The sequence below is a fragment of the Lygodium microphyllum genome, chromosome 2, assembly GCF_053477565.2.
Source record: "Lygodium microphyllum isolate KBCC chromosome 2, Lygodium_microphyllum_v1.1.10, whole genome shotgun sequence".
Classification (NCBI taxonomy): domain Eukaryota; kingdom Viridiplantae; phylum Streptophyta; class Polypodiopsida; order Schizaeales; family Lygodiaceae; genus Lygodium; species Lygodium microphyllum.
In genome coordinates, this window is record NC_141136.1 from 119835776 (window position 1) to 119860517 (window position 24742).

At 43.0% G+C, this 24742-nt stretch overlaps 1 protein-coding gene across 2 annotated transcripts in view; it reads right to left on the reverse strand.

The window, feature by feature from the left end:
* Nucleotides 1-24742, reverse strand: part of LOC148040244 (aspartic proteinase nepenthesin-1-like) — a 107441-nt gene that overhangs the window by 81922 nt on the left and 777 nt on the right. For both annotated transcript variants that reach the window (XM_087697975.1, XM_087697968.1), the window contains exons 3-5: nucleotides 24550-24670; nucleotides 23823-24253; nucleotides 23580-23736 (exon numbers count right to left, since the gene is read on the reverse strand). In XM_087697975.1, the coding sequence (XP_087554101.1) occupies nucleotides 23580-23736; nucleotides 23823-24253; nucleotides 24550-24670 (709 nt within the window). The remainder of the gene's footprint in view (nucleotides 1-23579; nucleotides 23737-23822; nucleotides 24254-24549; nucleotides 24671-24742) is intronic.

Consider the following 24742-nt stretch of genomic DNA (forward strand, 5'->3'; position numbering starts at 1 on the left):
TGCATGAAAGGCCTTGGATACATATTCCCCACCATTGTCAGAGCAAAGACACTTAAGTGTCTTATCAGTCTAATTTTCAACCAATGCCAAGAATTTTTTAAACTTGTCAAGCACTTCATCCTTGCTACAAATAGGATAAACCCATACCTTCCGTGTAACATCATCGAAAAAGGTGACAAAATATTTCTTTCCCCCTAAAGATAATCTTGGCATTTGACATACATCGGAGTGTACTAACTCTAGAGGAGAAGATTTTAGCGAAAAATGCTTTTTATGAGACGCCTGTGCATGTTTACCATAAACACAATGCTCAAAATCAGCATAACAAAGACTAGGCAAGTAACCCAAACGAGAGAGCACTTCCATTCTAGTTGGACTCGTGTGTCTCAACCGGCCATGCCACAAAGAAATACTCAGTTACTCAGTCACGGCAATAACATGATTACTCACACTAGATACATGAAGAGAATACAAGGTATCACTTTTACAACCTCTGGCAATCACTCTAGATCCCTTACAGATCTTCCATTTCCCATCACCAAAGGTGGTATGAAATCCATCATCATCTAACTGCCCTGTGCTAATCAAGCTCAAGCACAAGCTCTTCTTGAGCTGAGGTACATGCTATACATGCTAAAGTGTGAAGATAGAACCATGCTGAAATTGCAACTGCACACTGCCAATACCTGCAATGTCATAGGCATAGTTGTCTCCAATATGGACAGCACCATGTCGACCCCTTGTATAGTCAGAGAACCACTCACGATGAGGGGTGACATGAAAAGAAGCACCTGAATCTAGAATCCAAGTATGCATGTCATCATCTATATCTGCAAGTAAAGCATGTGCACCAAAGTGTGAAGAAACCAAGAGTACATCATTCCCACTGTCACTGTCATGAGTGACCGCATTCACCTCTTCAATTTTCACACTGCTCTTCTTAGGCTAACTCTCTTTCTTCTCTTCCTTGCTATCATCTATCTTCTTGCCCTTTCCTTTCTCTTTCTTCCATTTGTAGCAGTCACGTTTAAAGTGACCTTTCTTGCCACAATCATGGCATTCAACATCTTTGCCACGTGATTTACTGCGTCCCTTGCTATCAGATTCGCCTTTTTGTTGTGATCTGCCCCTAGTATGCAAAGCACTGGAAGACTTACTGGATGCATTGTTCTGTCGATTCATTTCTTCCATGAGTAGAGCACTCTCTATATCAGCATACAAAAGAATCACATTAGAATTGCTCATAGCAATTTTGGATGTATCCCAACTCTCTGGAAGAGTGCAAAGCAAGAAGGTAGCCTTAAATTCTTCATCAATCAAGAACTTCAAGGCAACCAGCTAGCTGAAAATGGAGTTAAACTCACTCAAGTGAGTAGACATTGTTGTACCCTCTTTGATACGCAAATCCATAAGCTTTTTCAGACAATACACTTTGCTTGCGGCACTCTTCTGTGCATACAATTCCTCCAATCGAGTCCAAATAGCATATGCAAAATCCAAACCTTCAATGTTAAACAACAAGGCATCAGAAATCGATAGCTCGATGGTTGGGCGTGCAAGCTCATTTAACTCACCCCAATCTTCCTGTTCCATGTCTGCGGGCTTTGCCCCTTTGGTCTTAATCGGCTTTGCCTGCTTCTTTTGCAACAGGATATTGTACCATTGTTTTTGCCTGACAGCAAAGTTATGTGCTCCTTCAAGCTTCTTAATGTGCATGAGATTATTGCTATCACTGCTGCCAGCCATGATTTTTAGCCCAAATGTGACCAAAAAATTCAGCAAATGTAGGCCCAAACTATAACACAAGTGACCACGGTACAAACAAGTACCAACCAGCAATAAATGACCATGTAGAAGCAGAAATTTCAGATTTGTAAGTAAATTTTCAGAAGCACCAAGCCATGTGCTGCAGCATTCCACAACTGATTACAGCAATTCCAAGGGCAAGTACATCACATTACATGAGAAGTCCCAAATTTTATCTGCAATTTCTGTTGTACATGCACCCACGGGCATAAAATCTAACACGCACGGTCAAAAGCCCCAAAATTTTTGTGCTCAAAGCATCAAGCATACATCTGCATTGTCTCTGACATGCATAGAACATGCCAATTTTGCCAAAATAGAGAAATTTCAGCAAAACCCCCAAATTTTTCCAAATGCTAGGTATCCAAATTGCATTAATACATGTTCCCGAAAGCATAAAACGGGCAAAATTAGCAAAATTTCACAAGGTTTTGCAAAAGCCTAAATTTTCTCAGGTCCAAACATGCACCAATGTCAGCCAATCTAACTCAGATAAACAGAATTTCACCAATACAATAAAAGCTCCAAATTCTATGGGTCCAATGTTGAGAAATTTCACTCAAATGAGCGAAATTTCAATAAATTTGGCGAAATCCCCAATTCAAACGCGCACAATGTCTGCAATTTCTGACGCAGATGCCTCAATTTTGCATGAACAGCACTCAATCTAGAAAAGCCCCAAATTTTTGGGCCAACATTGCACAAATCTGACCTTTTGTGCTTATGCATGCGAACGGCTGGCAAGGGAAAACGAAAAAAATTCCAAGAATTTGCCAAAAAAATAACGAGAAGAAAAAAAATGTCACGTTTGATGTTGACCCGTCAGGTCAAGTCTAGTCGCGCTAGCGTGAAGTCGCCCGCCGTGAAGTTCGTGTCGCCCACTGGTCCTGTCGTGTGCTACTGCATGCCTGCTCCGCCGCTTGACTGGTCATTGACTGTCCACGTCTCCAGTCAAGTCTGCGTCACGCTGGTCATCGCCAGCTCATCCGACTTACCTGCCGTGCAGTTTGAACCAGTCGATTGCATCTTCTGCACTTGTCAAGTGCCTCTCATGCACACAGCCTGCCTACGACTCTCCTGCGCCTGTCAGTAATAACCTGATTGACTGTAGCTCTGTCGGAATAGGTCTTGGCCTAGGTTGCATCACTAGCATCTGTTGTGCCATCCTCACATTAGGATTGTACCAGCAAGTCCTAGACTCATGACTATTCTTCAAATATATTTCATACCACTTTTCTTTCTTCTTGGCATTAGAAAGACCCAAATCATTCAGTTTTTGTATAGTCTTTTTATCTAGCTTGTTGGCCTCTACCTTTTTCTTATCTTTATCCTTTACTTTCCTCTCCTTAGTCCTGGCTGATCCTGATTTTCTTCTTAAACTTCTTCCTACTAGACTCATCATCATCAGAGTCACAGTAATCATCATCTGAATTTGACATGGACACTCCTTGCCACTCTGATACCAGTTTGTAGAGCTCCGAGGTGCGAGGATCGAGACACACAATGCTTACTAGCAGCTAAGAGAGTGCGAGAGAGAGAATGCAGAGTAGTGAGGAGAGTGAATACGATTTGTGGGTACAATGACGAGTGTGTACCTCTTTAGGTTTTTAGATAGATATATATATGAAAGTACAAATGCTAAGGGTCTGTTCACACCCGAGCACATTTAAAAGGCACGAGGGCCTTTATTCCCAACACATTTTGCTCCAGCTTGCTGACATCATTAATTTCTGCATCAACACGACTACTTTCAGCCTATATTTTGCTGCTCACAACCACTGCCCAACTGTTGATCACATTCTACATTCATCAAACAACCTCCTCAACATCTTCAGCACATGTTTTGCCTTCTCCAACCAGCTGCCACCTTGCTGATCTGCACTCCAAGGACAACTGCTTTTTGCACTAGATGAGGCTCCACGGCTGTCACTTTGCACTTGCTGGAACACCGTGCTCGGACTTCATTCCTATAGGCTGTATTTTTGCTGCCTGCCCACTCCTATACCAAATTCAACTCCAACTAGTGGTCGTTATACTTGGGATCCAACTCTAGTTGACGACACACTTCAACACCTCCTCAACCTGCCCCACAAGAGCCCTCCCTTAGGAAGACTATTTTGTCAAAGGATATGGCGGTGACTCTTTTGTCTCATCTTCCTCACCCAAGTTATGATGTCTTCTCCACCTATGTTCCAATTTCTCCACTATGGGATGCTATTACCTAGAAGGAACTGGTCCCTATGATCTTGGAGTATGACATCATGGCTCAAGCCCAGGAGACACCCGTCCTCACCTATGCACCATCTATTCCGCAGGTTCTTTCCCATCCCCCACCCTCTCCTCCAGAATTCCCTCATACCCCCCATCCCTTTGGTGGTGGTGGTGGTGGGGGGGGGGGGGGGGGGGGGTGATCTCAATGATGCGGCTATGGATTTATTGGCCCTAGTGTTTCAAAGGCGGGTTCCTAGGACTGTAAGGAGCTTCTTCATTGGCAGTCTACATCAACAAACTTCATTGGCATTGGCACTCTTTCTATCACCCTCAATCCACCTCTTCTTTGGCCTTTAGCCCCATCTAGGATCTACAAGTGGGTGTTAGCAATCATGTTTATCATGCATTGTCATCTCCTACCTATGAGCCTCAGTCTAAGTCAAACAGGAACATTAGGAGCTCTGACATGTTTGTCATGTGCTGTTACAAAGGAAGCAACTCATTCTAGAGCATGCATTTCTTCTTCCAATCAGTTTAGGTGTGTTCACACTATGCATCAGCCCCAATCTGCTCCAGATGGTTGCAATCAGCCTTGTTGCTGCCACATCAGCATTTTTCAGTAGTCAGCCAGCACTTATTGCCAATTGGCCAGCCATTTTTAGTTGTTGATGGAGCAATCAGCTAGATTTGGCCATTTTTTGGCTCTAGAGGTCTTCTTCACATCACCATCAGCTCTAGTGAAAACAACCTTCCTTCTAGGATAGGGTGACAGATGACCTGATTCAACACAATTTACAGCAAGCAATAAATTCACAAGTCTGACATTACAGTTTTGGCTACATATTTGGGCACAAGTCAGCCCTTAGACACTTGCATGTGGGCCAAAGCAAATGGCAATGGGCTCACCCTTCAGATTGGCTGTAAATTCCCATTTTGCAGTTGCTACTATAAACTCTAGGTCTTCAACTATTGGGCACAAATCCCAAGGTGGCCTACATGCTGCTGTAAATTAGGGTTTCAACAGCAACTATCATTGTTGTTCTTCATAACTGGCTGGAATGTGCTGAAATTTGCCAAGGGAATATCATGGAATGCAAGAGGAAGCTAGAGAGAAAGAAGAAAGAAAGAAAGAAAGATATATTAACATCTACATAAGGCCAATGTGGCCTATGAGACAAAATCCACAGTACATCCATGTCTAATGTCATCCCATCAGTAAAGAAAAGATAACATTACAAATAAGTGGGTGGCCTATGAAACAATACTAAAAATAACTATACAATGGGACTATACTAGGGTTGAACCATGTGTAGTGTTGTTCCATCGATAGAAAAGAAAAGGAAAGGAAAGGAGAACCAAATCTGATAGAACCATGTACAAAAGTATGGTGGAGACTATGGGCTGTAGCTGATCTCAAGATTTGCACATGATCTCATCTATGATGCAGTCCCTAGCTGCTTCACTGATATGCCTAATGGTGAGTCTGCGGTGTCTCGTGATAATGGCTCTAATCCGACTGTGGTGTGGCCTCCTCGGATGTGGTCCTAGTAGACGGGGTCGTCATGCTCGACGAAGGGAAATGGCTCTATTCAATGTGCTCCACGGTGTGGCTTGTAAGGTGTCTGGCGGGGTGGCTCTGTCTCTGCTAGGTTGGTAGTGTCAGTAGGATCAGCTCTGTAGAAGAATTCTGTCACTGCTCTCTATGTGTGTCCCTCTAGGTGAGCTAACCTCCTGTCTCGCAGTAGTGCAGTTCGGCGCCTCTCGAGCTCCAGGAGGAAGAGACCTAGGCATCTCTGGTCCTTGTACTCCATGATGCGACAAAGGGGTCCAAATCCATCACGGAAGAGGCAATAGTACCGTCCTCGTATGTCATAGTATACTGTGCATCTGCATATGTAGTGCTCCTCTGTCTCAGGCTCTCAACCGCAAAGATGGCAAGTCCTATTCTCTGCTACGGTATTTGTCCATCTGCCTGTCTCCATCTGAAGCCAATGTGAGGAGGTGAGAATCTGTCCGATAGCAACCCGTACACTATGGGAGAGATGGGTGTCCATATATGCTGGCCGAATAGTGAAACCATCATCAGAGAGAGACACAAGAAATGACTCCTATAAAACTCCATCTCGATCCTAGAGGGAGTGGTGGATGGATCCATGTCCTTGCTGTCGCAATCCTCAAGATATCAGCTCTGATCACCTGGTTCAACTCTGATCAGCTAAGAGAAAGTGTAGGGCAGTCAAGGCTATAATCCAAAGGTGGAAGACAGTCAATATTCAAACCATGTAGGCTCATCCAAATAGTCATCTGTGAAAACCAACAATTCTTCTCGCCCTGCTGCTAGTTGTCTAGATGAGGTTAGTGCCAATCTAGTGTATCTATGGCGTGAAAGTTCCCATAGTCTATGCCAAAAGGTCACTGCCCTAAAGAGTGCCTCTGTAACTATAGGTGTTGCCCCTAGCTCTGCTCGGACAATGGGATGTGGGGTGGAGGGCTTACTCCTAATCATACGTGCTATCATCACGATCAATGGCCTTTCCATGCTGTCCCAACCATCATAATAATCCCTCTCTACTCCAATCTGATCAGTGAGTGGGCTAAGACACTTGTGGTACAAGCTGCAACCCCATACCTCTGCTCCATATAGTAATGTAGGTGTGACTAGGGTGTCAAACAACCAGAGTTTGGTGCGGGGCTCTTGAAACTGTATGTGAGCACATTGACTCTCGAGTGCCCCTAGTGCTACATATCCACGTGCCAGACGTGCCTCTAATGCCCCTCTCAACAAAAAACGTGGGCCAGAGAAGGTAACTTCCAAATAGACATATTTCCTCACATGCTCCAGTATGTCTCCCCCAAATGTGAACTGGTACATAGATCTAGTCACCCATGCTGCTAAAGTATTAAAAACCATGGTTTTGGTCTTCCCAAGGTTCACTGTGAGGTCTTTATCTCTACAGAAGATGTCCAAAGTATCTAGATGGCACTGCAATCCCTCCCGTGAATCTGAAATGACAACAATATCATCTGCATACAGTAATATCGATATCAACACCCCTGCCAGGCTGGCTCCAACTCCTCCTCCTGGGTCTATGTAATCAGACACTTCATCTATGTATAGACCAAACAATGTGGGTGAAAGTGGACATCCTTATTTCACTCCTATGGTACTGTCAATCCTCTCTGATAGCCCCCCAGGTGCTCGTACATGACCTGTCACTGCCTCATATAATGCATAGACACCCCATCGTATACCCTCTGTTACTCCAATGTCCTGCAATCTCTGCATGATGCGTGTACGAGACACTGTATCAAAAGCTTTGCGAAAGTCTACAAAGCAACAATAGATCCTCTTGTCTCAGGTTCGGCCCTCCTCAATAATGGCTCTAAGTGTGAGAATATGATCCAACGTGGTATATCCTCGTCTGAAACCTGCATGTCCTTGTGCTCTCTTGCCTTGCATTTCATCCCACTCACTGAGTTCATGTTCCAATATAGAACCATATATCTTGGCCAGAGTATGCCGATCATGATAGTCCTGTAGTTGCTAGGAATTAGGGGATCACCACTTTTAAATAGTGGAATTATAGTATTGTCTGACCAACTCATAGGGAAACCTTCACATACTGCTCTATTGAACATATGTGCTAATATGAGTGCTAATATGTCACAAGCATGTGAGAAATGTTCTGCTACTAGTCCATCTTCATCCTGTGCCCTCCCATTTTGTAATTTATAAATTGCATTTCTAGCCATTTTCCACGTGAAGAATGACCACTGTGTTGGCCTACAAGCTTGTGGGGCTGCATAGGTGGCTGTCCTCACAAGTCATACAGCTGTCTCCCATAATCAAGCCAAGCATCTGGTGATGTAATCTGTATGGGGGGCTGTCTTTCATGAAACATCTTCCATGTGCTTTTGCTATCCCGCCCCAAAAATAGCTGATATATCTCTGCTTTTGCTTTCGCTAATAAGTAGTCTTGTTTCTTCTTCCGCACAAGGCATTTGAAGAACGCCTTTGCTTGGCGATGTGTCTGAGTGCTTAGCTCCACTTCCCTCTGTAAGCGAGCTCAAGTAACTCCACTCATCATCATACCAGCAATTTTGGGGAGCAGTAGATCGTATAGGGCTACATCGGGGCAAGGTGTGTGGAAATGCATACATGGATGATCCATATATGGCCACTACTAAATCCCTTGTACATTCTTCCAACGATCTACTGAAGTCCAATGTATATAAACTAGTCTGCAAAGAACCACTGTAGATGTGTGAGGTATCTTCTGTAAAGTAGTATTTGGGATGTTTAGGGAGGCATGGTGTTTTATGTTTCATATGTACACAAGAGAGCATGAGTGTCAAAATAGCATGATCTACTGCTATGCCAATTGGTCTCTTAGATATCTTAAAGTTTTGGATGTCTGGTATCAATGTTGGTGAGCCTATCAAGTAGTCCACAGTACTTGCCCCTCCTTTGTGATTCCAACATGTCAAATTGTCAAATCCTGGCCATTGTGGCAAACCATTAAAGATGGCTAGTCTATGTGCACTTCCCAAAGTCAATAGGTGTGTCCCATAGGTACTCACTTCTTTATCCTAGGCTCTCCTGCGTAGGCCTATTTCTATGTCGCTCTCTTTAAACATGGCATTATCATGCATATAAAAGTCACTCTGTCTATCTCCAGTGTGTGCATTGAAATCTCCTGCTAATAGTATGTCCCCAATGCTAGAGATTGGCTTTGATCTATGGAAGGACAGGATGCAAGGCATTTTGTTTCTCAAGAACTGTGATGACGCTCTCTTGGAAACCAAGCTTGCAGCTATGACAAATGAGGATTGGGCTAGACTCAACAAGAAGGCCATTGCATACATTAAAATGGTTGTATCTAATGATGTACTTACAAACATTAAGCGTCTTGATACCGCTCATGTCATATGGAAAAAGTTAATGGACACTTATGAAAATACAACTCCAATGAATCAAGTGCATCTCATGCACAAGCTTGTGAACATGGAGTTGGATGAGCCTAAGCCAACATCTGAGCATTTGAGTGCTTTCACAGGGATTTTGAGTCAGTTTGCAGGACTCTAGTTTGCAGACCCTCAATGATAAATTGAAGGCTATTTCCTTGTTGATGACTTTGCCTGATAGCTAGGAATCTTTGGTTGTTTCACTTAGCAACAACCCTACTTTAACCTTTGATGTTGTTAGAGGCTCTATTCTCAATGAGGAGATCAAAAGAAAGTCCACTAGATAAAGCAAAAGTCCAGTCCATCATCTTAGAGGCAAGTCAGAGAAGAGGGGTAATGCAAGAAATAAAGGCAGAAGTAGGAGTAAAAGCAAGGGCAAATAGCAAGATGTTACTTGCTATCAATGTGGGCGTAAACGGCATAAAAAGCCCAATTGTCACTACTACAAGAAAGAGCAAGAAAGAAAGAAACTAGAAGGAAAGAAATGTTGGGATATAAAGGCCCGGTAACCTCCGTGTATAGTACACGCACATTGTACATGTGAATGCACCCTTTACGTGCCCTAAGTATAAATACATTTTATTCTTTGTGTACCAACACATTGTTGGTACACTCTTATCGTCTCGTACTTTCACTCTGCTCACACTCTCTCAAGCCGTCACACTCACTCATTCACTCCTGCTCGAGCTGCGTCCCTATCACTTCCAACAATTGGTATCAAAGCATCAGGTCCCACACGCTTTCCAAGATTGGCAAGTCTGGTCTGACCTAACAGGATCATCTGACAAGAGTTGGGCGCAGCTGTTAGGTCAACATGAAGGACTAGGCGGGACCAGGATCAATCGAGGTGCTAAGCCTGTGGGGACCAGCACGCAATAGTCGCAGTGTGGAGCAAGCAACACCAACGAGCATGACGATTCACACAGGCGACAGTCGCAATGATCCGCAGGGCGTAGGCGGGCACGACGAGCGTGAGACGGGGCGTGAGACATGCGCGCGTGGCAACGGGTCCAGCTAGGCCGCCATTGGTCAGGTCATGTTGCGTGACTGACGCGAGGTCAACGGACCCCCCCCCTCGGGGCAATTTTTTTAAATCAAAATTTTTTCCTTCAATCTCTCAATTACCACTTGCCTTGGCAGATGTTCACACACCAGAGGCACAATTTCAAAATCTGTGCAAATTTGGCTAGACAATTTGGGGCTTTTCCCAGATTTGATCCCATCTAGGCTTGACAGTAAATTTCGAGTCAGAAATTGCAGACATTGTGAGAGGTGACCCAAATTAATTTGTTGGGTATTTGACTCACGCCTCACTTACGCCTACGCTCATATGGGAGTGTCGGTGATCAGTAGGACACTGGGGCACTTTTTACTCTCGGTAGGAGAGGTTTTTTCCCCCAAACTTATAGTCTTATTGTCGTATGTGCTTATGTGCTTATGCTACACACTTATGGGCACTTAGTGTGTGTCGGGTGTGAACACCCCCTACAACCCTAAGGTTTAAGGGTTGTACTTTGTACTTTCTGGTTACACTCTTTCAATCTATTCTCTTGGATGTCGTGCTTCACTCTGTCTCTCACTCTCACACTGTCTACTGAATCTCAACTGCACCTCGATCCTTCCATCTCACATTTGGTATCAGAGCAGTCTGCAGTCTGCAGACTGAAGCTTCCACTGTCTGCAACCCCCGTCAGTTTCGCCCTGTACCTGCGTGCGTCCACTGCACCTGCAGGGGCCGCCATCTCAGCCAAGCGTGTCCTCAGCCCTGCGTCTGCTCAGCGTGCACAGGGCGCTCGTCAGTCGCCAACCTCCTGCTCGTCAGTCGCAAGCCTCCTGCTCGCCGTCAGACGCCACGTCAGCCGTCAGCCGTCAGCCGTCAGCCGTCAGAAGCCACGACACGCCACTGTTGCGCCGCCTGTCACCAGCACGACCTGTCTCCAGGGCCACCCATTTCCTGCGCCGCCTGCCTGAAGCCCATTCGTCTATCTGAAGCGACGCCAGCGCCATTACGCCTATCTAAATCGCCACCTGCGTCAGCAGTCCGCCCGACACCATCGCCCGACACCGTCTAACCAGCACGTCAGCCTGCAGTCCACGTCAGGTATTTTTCGGTACAGTGTGCCAATAATGCATCATACCCTGTTCGTGGTATTGGGAAGATTCAGCTCACAGCCATTGATGGCTCTATTCTCCGCCTGCAGGATGCTTTGTTTGTGCCTGGAATCAAGAAGAATTTGCTTTCTATTTCTTCTTTGGCACGTTGTGGTTTGCAGGTCACATTTGATGATGACCGTTGCATGGTTAGAGATAAAGAACGCATGACTTTGGTCTTGACAGGATCTTTGTGTCATGGTTTATATGAGTTGGATGCTCTTTCAGTAGATCAGACGGCATACTTGACATCCACTCTTACTCCTGCTATGATATAGGCGATAGAGGACAACACTTGTTTCTCTCACAAGACAAGTACATCAGCAAAGTACTTAAGAGATTTAATATGGCTGATGCTAAATCTCTTGGTGTATCTTTACCACCATATACAAAGCTTAGCAAAGTTGATTGCCCAAAAGATGATGCAGCTGCTATTGCGATGAAAGGCACCCCTTATGCATCAGCTTGTGGTTCTTTGATGTATGCCATGGTTGCAACTCGTCCAAACATTGCCCATGCAGTGGGAGTTGTTAGTAGATTCATGTCTAACCCTAGAAAACCACATTAGGAAGCATTGAAATGTAACTTTAGATACTTAAAAGGTACACAAGACAAATGTATATGCTATGGAAAGGGTACACTAGAGCTGCAAGGGTTTTGTGATTCGGACATGGCAAAAGATCTTGACACTAGAAAGTCTACCAGTGGGTATGTCTTTACTTTGGCTGGTGGAGCTATTTCTTGGTGTTGAAAGTTGCAGAAAGTTGTAGCACTGAGTACTACACAGGCTGGATATATTTCAGCCATAGAAGCTTCTAAGAAAGCTATTTAGCTTGGCCGTTTGGTCAAGGATTTTGGTATTTCTTACTGTACTCCAGTGCTTGGTTGTGATAGCCAAAGTGCAATGTGTCTAGCTAAAAATGCCATGTTTCATGCCTGTACCAAACACATAGACGTTCAATACCATTTCATTCGACAGGTCTTGGATGATGGTCTTGTCACACTAATTAAAGTCAAAACCCAAGATAACCCTATAAATGTTCTCAAGAGTCTTGCAAAGGCTCAGCATGAGCATTGCATTCGATTAGTGGGAGTTGGCTAGCTTAAAGGTGCCACTTCGGGGCTTTAAAGTGGGAGGTTGTTGGGTGCAAAGCCCCTTCGGGTGAAAAGTCCCTTAATCTCCATATGTATAAACGTATACGAGTGTGAACACACCCTTATTTGTACCCTAACATATAAATACATTTTATTCTTTGTGTACCCTGACAAGCCGGTACACTTGTCTTGGGATTCTCTCACCCTCGCACTCAACACTGCTACTGCTCCACTTCTGACTCACATTCCCATTGTGCACTCTTCCCAATATCCAAATCTCTGTTTGCTGCTACCAAACACATTGGAGGTTGTTCGTTGTGTTTCGGGATCCATCAAGGTACAACACACTCTCCTACACATATTCTCTTCTTCGGTCCTAGAGACATGGGAGTTCGAGGTTCCTTGCATTACCAATAGGTGACTTCATTTAGGGGGTCTTCTATATATGGCCATTAGCTCCAAACACTCTAAATTATTGTGCTTTGAAACGACATACCCTGGTGACCTGTTCTTTGTTATTTTCCATTGCTGCATTTGTTGGTTTCACTCCTCCCTAGAATGGAACAGCAAGCCATCTTCATCATTATTGTGCATTTCCAACTCTTGCTGCCACTCCAACACCTTGGCAATAGTTCCCAGCCATCAACCACCTTCTGGCATTTGCAGCAGATTCAAGCCATCTATGGTAGGCTACACCCTCTTTATCAGTCCTATATCAAATACTTGTGTTTTTCACCCTCCTGAAGGGCGGCCCAATAGTCATCTATCTGCAGCTACTCACATAGAGAGATCTTCACCAACATTCTTGTGTTTTCTTGACAACAGCCATCATCTCGGAGAGATCTTAGCATATCCTTCGTCTCTATGACCCCCAAGGACTGCTTTTTGCTCCCTTTACTCTTGTCTATCATCTTTCAATGTCTCCTCCGACACCTCTACACCCAAGGACTACATTTTGCTCCCTTCACAATGCAAATCCCTTCCAAATGTTGCTGCTTGATCAACCAAGACATGTTGAGCTAAAAAAATCATCAGCCTTAATTAAACAGCCCCAAAACTCAAGTTAGTTAACAAATTTAAACCATTTCTTTTAAACAGACACGGTTCAAGAGAGTTTCAATGTCCCACAGGTAAACCCTAATTTGGGAGGCCCCAAACTTTCTATAAATAGACAGCCTACCCTCCCACATAGTCCAATCTCATTTTTGCAGTTTACAAGTGTTGTAGCTTCATTGTCCACACCCCATTCACAGAGGATATCTCAACTAGAGCTGCCCATCATCACCTCCTACCTTCTCGCAGCCTTCCTTCGCAATTTGCTGTTGACCATCTCCTATTGTCAACAAGTCCCAACATATGCTTTTGCTGCTGGTGGCCTATCTACTATACATGTCACTTGTCCTAGAGTTGTCCCCTTCTATGGGCAATCCTCGAGCTCGCTGCATTTTGATCCTATCTACTCATCTTCATCAGAAAACTTGCATTTTGCTGCTCCAGCACTCTGCCACACTATCACATCATCTCCGAAATCTGTGTTTGCTGTTTTTCTCTCACCTCTACCTATCTGACACAGATCTAGCATCCACATCGCTGCATTTTCTTTTGTTAGATGTATTCACAAGCTGCCTTGCTGTGTCTCAGGATCTATTAGTGCATGACACATTTTCCACCTCATTATCTCTACCTCGGTCCTTGAGACATGAGAGTTAAAGGTTCAATATTCATTCACTACATAGTGTGTTTGTTGCATGAGCATTGTATTATTCAGATTCATTCATTCCACATTATTCACTATGTTCATTGTCTCTAAGTTACCCTAGCCATAACTGTGTTCTATTATCAATTTGTGCTTTGTCATATGATTGTATTTGTGTTTCTGTGTTAGGGCATTTCTTTACATGGTATCAAAGAGAGGTTCTCTTTGAAGAAACCTAGGCCTTTGATTTGAAAGCTCTCTGTAGAAGAAACGACAAGAGGTAGCATGACTTCGAATACTACATCACAACTTCATTCTCCCAAACCAAATCCATCGAGAAAGGAGCAAAAGTGGGTCTCACAACTTGCTCCGCAAGTTACTAACATGGCCGAAGAGACATTAGACGACCATGAAGTCCAAAGACCCTATGAGATCTCACAAGCCGAGTACAACCTCATCCTTATGTATTGGGCTTAACAACTTAAAGGTAAATATGGGTTTTCCTATCTACATTTGATGCACCAATCTAACGATTTTGCAAAAAGGACAAAAGCTCCATAAGGGATTGGCCATCCTATCATGGAAATGGGCATTGAGTACAAACCATTCACTTCCCTATCTCTCTCATTTACACCCACACCATTCACTTCTCTACCCCTCTCATCTATGCCATTCACATCTCTACTCTCATTTAGTCCCATGCCAAATACGTAGTTTCATACTTCTCAATCTTTTGATTCCAATTCCTCTTTTGTGCAAGATTTTGATGATTCTCATGAAGAAGGGGCCATGCAATCAAGATATTGGTTCATTAGTCCTAAAGAAGACAAACTTTTGTTTTTTAACTCTAAGAGATGTGAAGAGTACAAAAGGTTAATACCTCCACCTATAAGTTTTCCCTCTTCTTTTCCTTCAGTTTCTTCATCTCATGGACATTTTCAAGTAGGTGAATCATCTCATTCTTCATCTCAATTCAATGCATTTGATGGACAAAAGAAGCCTAAAACATTTCCCACAACCGCATCCACAAATCCATTTAATCTCCACCCATCCATCCCTCTTTTTTTGCTGCACCTTCCTTCACATATCCATTAAGTGCATCTCACATGTCTTCTCTCACCACATCGGGGGGTTCTTCACACTAAGGCACGACCTTTAGGAACTCTTCTTTTCCTCAATTGGGCGCTGCATGCATGATGAAGACTCGTCCTCTCTTTCACACACTTTCAGGCTTCTCACAGCTTGGGATACCCTCCTAGACATTCCCAAGTGTGGATCAGTTGGCACCAAAGTATGCCTCCATGGCATTACCTAATGGGCCTCTCATCATTTTGCTATGCCCCAACTGACTTTTGGATAAGGCTCACATGTACTAGTTCCTCCACCTCCATCGGCTATCAAAATATGACTACTATGAAAGCAAACCAAAGAGTAGGGTTGGAGGGAGAAATACACAGTATGTATAGCAAACACTGATAGAGAAGAGAAACTCAGAAAACACAAAAGAAGAAGATGATGAATGATGCATCATTGAATCATGCTAGCTGAATCAAGGTAATACAATGGAGCCAAAGCTCGAAGATGACTACACTATCCTAGTTGATCAGGCTGATCAGCTGGTAGTATCTGAAGGAAACCTGCATTGTAGAGGGAGCGAAACGCAATCCTCCAAGCAATAGGGTATAGGCTATTGAGCTAAAATTACGTTAGCCTAACTTAAACAACCCCAAAACACACTTAATTAATGAACAAACCTTCTTATTTTAAAAATAAATGCAATCCTCGAGAGTTAGTGAGTACCACATGCAAAACCCTAATTTGGCCCCAAATTCTCGATAAATAGACATGTAACCCACCACTCTCCCTTAATCTTGTTTTTGTGGGTTTCAAAGTCATATCTCTACTATCCACACCCCATTCGTGGAGGACATCACGGTAAAAGCCTTTCATTGTTGTCTACTATTATCTAGCTTCTAATTCTAGCCTCCATCACCCACATCCATCTATCCCCTACTAATCCATCGTTGCTAGACTTGCGTTTGCTACCAAGCGTCCATCTCCAATTGCTAGTGTCATCATCCAATCTACATTTACAGTCATCAAGGGCCTTAAAAGCTCTCACCATCATCCAAGTGTTGTTGCCTTGACTTAACTGTCTACATTTTATCTTCTCTCTCCTCCACAAGGTCATCTACACTATCACCTACCTCCAGACTGTTTGTGTTTGCTGTCTCCAGCTATTGCCAGGTATTCTCTCTCCACAATTTATATTTGTTGCATATTCTCTCTCCTACTACTGTCTACATCAGATCCAACCTTCCCTGGCTGTGTTTGCAGGTGTTTGACACACGGAGGCTGCCTTGCTTGCGTTTTTGGACTTGTTTTGGAGTACGACACACTCTCCAACTCATAACCTTTGCCTTGATCCCCAAGATACGAGAGTTCGAGGTTCAACATTCATTGCATAGTGTATTTGTTGCATAAGCATTGTATATTCGATAGTCATTCACTTCATTATTCATCGTGTTATTGTCTCTGAGTTACCCTAACCCTAACTGTGATATGTGTTTTTATCAATTTATGCTTTGTCATACGATTGGTTTTGTGTTTTATGCATTTACAGGAAATTTCTTCACATGGTACCAAAGCTAGGTACTCTCTGAGAAACCTTGGCATTTGATCAAAAAGCTCATCCACAAAAGCAAAAACAACAGAAGGGTTAGATAAATTTGAATGCATTCACACCACCGCTCTGAGTTCTCATTTGTATTGTGTTTTCTTTCCCTTTCTCTTTTGTCTTGTTTTTCAGCATTTTATTACAGCATATGTTTACGCTTCCATTCCTGCTCCACTTCTGACACCTAGATCATTCGTAGGTACTTATCCTGGTAGTGTATGGGATTGTTCTACTTGTTTTATCAAGGTAGTGGGGCTATCCATCCTTATTTCCCATACTTCAAGGCACAATGACTCAATGGGACGAACACTAATTTGAAACGTTCATTTAATGCTAAATCTTGTGTTACACTAAACCTCAACCCTTTTAAAAAAACCCCCAAAAAAAGTCTATTGTTGATTCCATCCACCTTTACAAGCACCCTTGGGCAACCAATGCCTTGGCCTCTTTGGGGTGATCACTTGGGCTCCCTTGGTAAGATAACCATCATCTCTATAGTCTTGATAGATCACTAGATAGACGACGTACACCCTTTGCCCAATGCCCTGGCTGCTTTGGGGTGGGACGCCTTGGGGTAAAAGACTCTAATTAAAAGGGCTTGGCTGGCCTACTTCTCATGACTTAGTTTAGGGCCTAAGAGGGGGTGTTGAGCAACATGTAGCTTTTGCTTCTCCTACTTGTTGGATGAGAGAGTCACTTGTGAAGCCTCTCTTTTGGTGGCAGAATTTTAGACATGCACTGCAAACTCTTCAACCCTTGGCCATGAAAGTCCTTACTTAAGATTGCTCTTCGGGTGCATGTGAGAGAAATTGAAGTGCCTATTCTCTCATTGACACGAAGATTTACGACCGGCTTAGCACACGATAGTTAGAGCGGCTAGTCTATTGCCGCACTAACTTGCGTATGATGAAGGCCATAATGACCATGGATAGTCCAAGTAAACACTTGTCGTTTTAGTTAAGTCAAGTTTAAATTTGTAATTTTGTTTTTTTCAATTTTATACAAGTTAACAATTTAGTATTTATAATCTTATGTCAATTTATGTGCATTGTGTAGGTGAATGTTGATACATTCCAAGTTTAAATTTGTACTTTTGTTGTTCTCAATTTTATACAAGTTAACAATTTAGTATATAAAATCTTATGTCAAGTTATGTGCATTGTGTAGGTGAATGTTAATACATTTGAGCTTACGGGTGACACTCTTCTGAGTGTATACCAGGAGGTTGATGCAAAGGAGCAGATCTTTGCCCAGCTCTATAGAGAGCTCATAGCACAGCAGACAGTCGTGAGACTCGCAATCAATGTGCTCGTGGGCGAGGATTTCGACTAGTTCCAGGAGTTCGAGTTGCAACAATTACTAGCAGGGGCATGGTCATTCAAAGCCCTCCGAGATCAACGAGGGGTGGTTCAAGTGGTTTGTAAACATATATGAGGCGAGGCTCTAGTAGCTCTCATCCTGTGCCTAATGATGACATCCCTCCCTTGCCCATGGTTACACAACCATTGCTTATGAAGCCATCATTTGATGATGATGGTAACCTTATCAATGCGGATAAGTATGAGAGTGTCTCATCATTCGATGCTGAGTGGTCATCTTGAGACTCTCTTGATGAGTGCTCTCATGATGATGATGATGATGATGATGATTATGATGTATCATTGATGATTGTATCCAGATTGGCAAATTCCACTCCTGACTCTTGAGTCCATCGTGACTCGTCTGACTCCCAACTCCTATGATAGTGTATGATGTATCATGTATAATCATTGATCCCATTTTGTAATGGCATTGCTATAGCCTATTTTCACTTTAAACATGTGTCTTATCATTTATAGTTTTTTTTAATTAAGTTAATTTTTTTTCATACTAATATCGTGTCGTACCTTATGAAATCATAAGGTACCATTTACTACCGTATTTTATCATACTGTACTATATCATACTTTTCTTATCTAACAACCATGTCTGACGTAGGGCTGATAAAGAGGGTGTAACCTGCTATAAGCCTAAACCTATTGCAAATGAAGCATGACGATGACATCAAGTAAGGAGGGCTAATGCCGAATGATGTAGGCTGCAAAACACCAAGGAGATGGATGCAAAAGCCATGAACCATAATGTCCTCCTGGTGAGGTGTGGACAGCAATGGAGAGAATGGAGAAAGGAGAGAAGAATATGGAAGAGAGTAATAGAGTGCCAGAAGAAATGAATGTGTGGGATGAAGAATGTGGGAAGTGAGTGCCCCAACTCTCTTGAGTGGCACCCACTGAAGTCTCTCCAATGGCGCCTTGGCTCTCTCGAATATCGCCCGGACACTAAATCATAATCCAAATAAATCCTTTTTGGGACTATAAATGAAAACCAAAATAGGAATGAAGTAGAGGAAATGTATTGAATGATTTGGTTTCCCAATACCAGCACCTTATGGAAACATTCATGTTCCAATGCCTTTGCATCAATCGACACCCTTTGGACACTTACAACCTATTTCTGCCTACCCATCTCCTCCTCCTTATCCCCCTCCACCACCTTCCTCTTATCCACACTATCCTTCTTATCCCACCTATCCAATACCTCATGGTTCTTTCTCCTCATTATCCAAGCATGCTTTCACTGACAAGACTCGTTTTAACGGGTCTAACTAGACTACTTGGTTCAATTTGATGAGATATATCCCTGACTCACAGAAACTATGGGATATTGTGTAAGGGTTGGAAACCCAACCCAATTCCGCACTTGTTCCATATGAGATTGTTTACTCATGGAAGGCTAGAAATGCCTTCGCTATTGTCGAGCTAGTGTAGGGTTTATTACCTGAGTTTCATTCTCAACTTCAACATTTTGACTTAGCGTCAGAGTGTTGGACACACTTCACAAACTATTATGCAACTTGCGATAGGACCCATCACATCAATCTTAACCGTGAGCTCCAAAACTTTAAAATCACTGACCAGGATGACTTGAAAGTCAAGTTGGCTGAATATTGACGAGTTCTCGTCGAGTCTCTATCATGGGAGCTTCTAAGTCCTCTAATAATCACGTCACATTGTTCCTTAACCAACTACCACAAAAATACTTCCATTTTGTGCAGCAAGTGATCTCACAGCCTAGTATGCATACATTCTATGAATTTGAGTGTCAACTACTACATTACGCTTAGATATTCGATTAGTTTCATTATATGATCTCCACAAAGGGGGCTATCCTTCCTTCTTCTTCGAAGGGGCAACAAGGAAATGGCAAGTGAAACCAAAACTCAAATCAAAATTAAAACCAAAACCAAGTCAATGAGACCCAAGGGAGCTCCTAGTCCTCTCCAAAACTTGGGTGGTAGAATGTACCTAGGAAAAACAAGGATTGTCAACATTGTCAAAAGGCTAGACATTTTGATGACAAGTATCGATCAAAGGCAAGAGGCACTACACCAAAACCTAAGACTTGACCCCTGCCCCCCCAATCGGGCAACCCCAGCAAGGGAAGCAAGGTGGTGGAAACCCCCAACAAGGGTAGTGGCAAGGCCATACCCACAATACCACCGATCAACCCTCACAATCAACATCGTTCTCAATGCCAAAGGGCATGTCTAACCGGTTTACAAAGGCTCGCATTGTCTCCTTAGAGACATTTGAGGATGCGAGTCTCACCCATATCTGCGAGTTGCCTCCCGACAAGGTTACTACAAAGGCCCACTCATCATAACCGAGTACTTCAGCTACTCCTTGGATCATGGACAATGGAGCTACTCATCATATGATCCCCATCGAGGACATTTTCGTCTCCCAAGCCCCTACAAAAAGAATAGTCCGCATTAGGAACAACTCCTCAATCAAGATTCAAACTCACAATCGCGTCAATTTTGCCACTGATGACCAGGGCCCGAATCTAGCTACATTGGATGATGTATACTATGTTCCCCAGCTCAAGGTGAACTTATTATCCGTTCAGTAGCTTTGCTAGTTGGGACAAGCAGCTTTCTTTACAACGGCCACAATCGAGGTCCTTGACTCTCACACTGGTTTAGTAATTGCTCGCCGTGAGGCACAGTCTAGTGGCCTGTACCACATGACCCAATTTCTTTCTGAGTCGACTACAAAGGGCTCAAAGTTTCACCACTTCCAAACTTTAAGTACCACATACCACATAGGAGCCCATAAACAATGAGCATCTTTGGCATTTTTGCTTAGGATATCTCAGATGCGACTCTCTTTATGAGTTGTCACATTGACAAATGGTTGAGGGCCTTCTACGCCCTGAAGCTATCTCGAGCTATTTGTAAAGGTTGTCAACTCGAGAAGCAGCACCATACCCCATTCCCTTAGCAATCCATACATAGCTACTAAATTGACCAAAAACCTTTTGAAAACCCTCACTTAATACTAAATCTATTGAAAAACACAATAAAAGCCCTCCATTGAAAAAAAAAAAAAGATCCATTGTGTTTCCATCCACCTTCGTAGGACTTAGTGGGCCACTAGGGTGCTGAGAAGCATCCCTTCTCTAATACTCTGTCCTCTCTGGGGTGAATACTCCGGCTCCCTTGGCAAGATAACCATCACCTCTATAGTCTTGGTAGGTCATTGGGCAACTGACGTGCACCCTTTGCTTGATGCCCTAGCTAGTTTGGGTGAGATGCCTTCGGAAAATGATAATAAAAATAGCCCAGGCTTGTTCACAGTCCCTTTCTCGTTCCAGTTTTAGGCCTAAGAGAGGATGTTGAGCTTTAAAAATCATTAACCTTAATTAAACAGCCCCAAAACCCAAGTTAATTAATGAATATAAACCATTTATTTTAAACAAACGTAGTTCAAGAGAGTCATGTAAACCCTAATTTGGGAGGATCCAAGCTTTCTATAAATAGACAACATGCCTTCCCACTCAATCCAATCTCATTTTTGTAGTTTACACGTAGACTAGCTTTGATGTCCACACCCCATTCGCAGAGGATATCTCAGCTAGAGCTACGCATCATCATCTCCTACCTTTTAAGCTTTGGCGATTGTCTACCAACAACCTTCCTTCACAATCTGTTGTCCACATCAGCTATCACCTACTATCAACCAGTCCCAAAATCTGTTTGTTGCTAGCAGCTTATCCACTACGCATGGCACCTATCCTAGAGCTGTTTCCTACTATGGGTGACCCCCAAGCCGGCTGCATTTTGATCCTATCTACTCGTCTTCATCAAAAAACTTGCATTTTGTTGCTCCAGCCCTCCACCACAAGCTGCCACATCATCTCCAAAATCTATGTTTGCTGTTTTTCTCTCACCTCTACCTGTCCGACACAAACCAACATCCACATTCCTACATTTGCTGCTACCAAACGTATTTGGAGGCTGCCTTGCTGTGTTTCAAAGTCGGAGTATGACACACTCTCCAACTCATTATCTCTGCTTCAATCCTTGAGACACGAGTTCGAGGTTTAGTATTCATTCACTTCATAGTGTGTTTGCTGCATAAGCATTGTATTATTTAGATTCATTCATTCCAAATTAATCATTGTGTTCATTGTCTCTAGGTTACCCTAACCCTAACTATGTTCTATTATCAATTTGTGCTTTGTCGTATGCTTGCATTTGTATTTTTATGTTAGGGAATTTCTTTATAAGATAATGCAGTCATCTCCAAGCTCAGCCCCATTGTATCAACATGATTCAGTATTCATTGTCTTCATTCTTCTTCTATGTTTTTGAGTTTTCTTTGTCACTATGTTTGCCAAAACAATATTGTAAACTCTGTGTTTCTCCCCACAAAACCTACTATTCCTCAACATTGAGCTCTCATTCTAGAGGGGGAGGTACCCTAGTAGCACATCAAGCACATCAAGGAATGGACAAAAGCAAAACAAAGGAAAGTAAGAAAAGGAGGAGCGAGTTGACAAAGACAAAGACAAGCATGAGATGAAGTGTCATCCCAAGTGCCCTATTTGTGGGAAGACTACTCATCCAAAGGAGAAATGTAGGAAAAAGTATCCTCAGCTTTGGCCTTGGGCAAAGAGAGGATCCAAGGACTCAAGTGTCTAAGGCTACACTGGCCATAACAACAGAACCTCTGTATACTTATATGGTAGAGGACACAACATTCAAACATTGTCTTCTCCTTCCTCAGAGAAGCCTTGGCTTGTGGATAGCAGTTTGTCAAGTCACATGACCTTTGGACATGATTGGCTCCACAATCTCTGTGATAGAGGGGGCTCTATTACCATAGATGATAATTCTACCATGCTTGTTAGAGGCGTAGATGGCCATAACAACAAAACTTTTGTATACTTATATGGTAGAGGACACCACATTCAAACATTGTCTTCTCCTTCCTCAGAGAAGCCATGGCTTGTGGATAGCATTTTGTCAAGTCACATGACCTTTGGACATGATTGGCTCCACAATCTCTGTGATAGAGGGGGCTCCATTACCATAGACGATAATTCTACCATGCTTGTTAGAGGCACAGATGCCATTCCTCTTCTTCCACATAGCTGAAGTCCTTTATGTACCAAATTTGAGGTTCAGCCTTCTAACTGGTTATGACCTCACTCAGCCTGGCACCCTGATTATCGTCACCCTATGAGATTGCTTGTAAAGGAGCCCTTTATAGCCTCACTCAGCTTGTCACCCCAATTATCATAACCCTATGAGATTGCCTCTAAAGATGTCCTTCAACCTAGAAATGGAACATCAAGTATTTTGGAATTTGTTCAGCTTCTCTATTTACAGAAACATGACAATAAAAATTTATCTTGCTTTAAACCAATAAGACTAGAGAACCACAGGATGGTGGTGCCAGTTTACGCAAGGTTTAAGTTTCATGATTTTAATCTAATCATTCCAATGCAATGACTAGGACAGCAACAATATCTGATAATTGAGTACAAGCTTTGTTCATGCAGACTGAGATTTAATACAGTGATACAAACAACTGATCATTCATTGAGTCTAGCTAACTTAGCAATTGAATATATGTTGTTAAAAACACTCACTGCCGTTTTGAATGCTTCAAATGCTTTGTCTGGAAAATATGCATATGTAGTTCCACTGTCCAGTACAGTCCCAAAGTTTGAGTCAAAAACTCCCTTATCCAAAGGCAAAGCAGTGGCACCAACAAAAACCTCTTGAAGAGCAAGGTTGTAATATGCACTGCAACAAAACATAGCATAGATTTTCCATCAACAACAATAATGCAGCAGAATCACTGTAAAAGACAAACAGAGTGGTGCTACTACCTTCTTGTAAAATCGGAAGTGGTGAAGACCATCTCATCTAAGTGAGGGATGGCACCCATAATCATGGCACCTCCACCCTCATCCATACCACCATAACATAGAGAAAAGGACGCTGTCATTGCTTTCTGCTCAACAAGTTGATCAACAATGCTTAAAGGACCTCTACCAAGCCCCATGATACCATCAGCCTTTTGATCAAATATGTCACCTGTCTCTGCAGTTTCACATCCAAAAACTAGCCTCTCTGGGCCCAATGTAGTCTCATTACCAAATGAGATGAGATCATCACCAAGAAGTCCCTTGCTAGTGCTCATTTCAGCATACCGCCTCTCATATGTACATTGCTGCTTCTTTGTGTCACAAGATGAACAACCGGGACCACATTTCATGGGTTTGTAGGTGCTAGAGTTCTCCGGTTTGAACCTAGGATCCTGCCATGTGCTTTCACAATTCAATAGAAAACCTTGACAATGGATGTAAAGACTAGACAACTATGTAGATAAATGAATAATGCTGGTAATGACACATTGCGCTCAAGGGTCAACAAATCTCAATTTCAAGCAAAAGAAAAGCCAAGAAAGAGAACCTTACACCACTCAGCAACTTGGTAAAACACCATAATATTGTAAATCAAAGTCCAGCCAGCCAATGATCATGCAGCTGAATGCTAGATTGAACAACAACATTGACATGCTGAACAACAACATTGATATACTGACTTGCGTACCTGGTGAGTGCCACATTGAGTACATGAAGAGCACGGGACATAAGTGACAGTGCTGCCTGTGTCCACGATCAATGCAAACTCTTGGGGTGGTGAGCCAATCCATAGCCTGCTTGTATAATACCTGGAACAATAGCATAACTATAATTGTGAGCCTTTGCTTTCCCAGGTTTCAAAGTCCAGCCTTATGATAGAA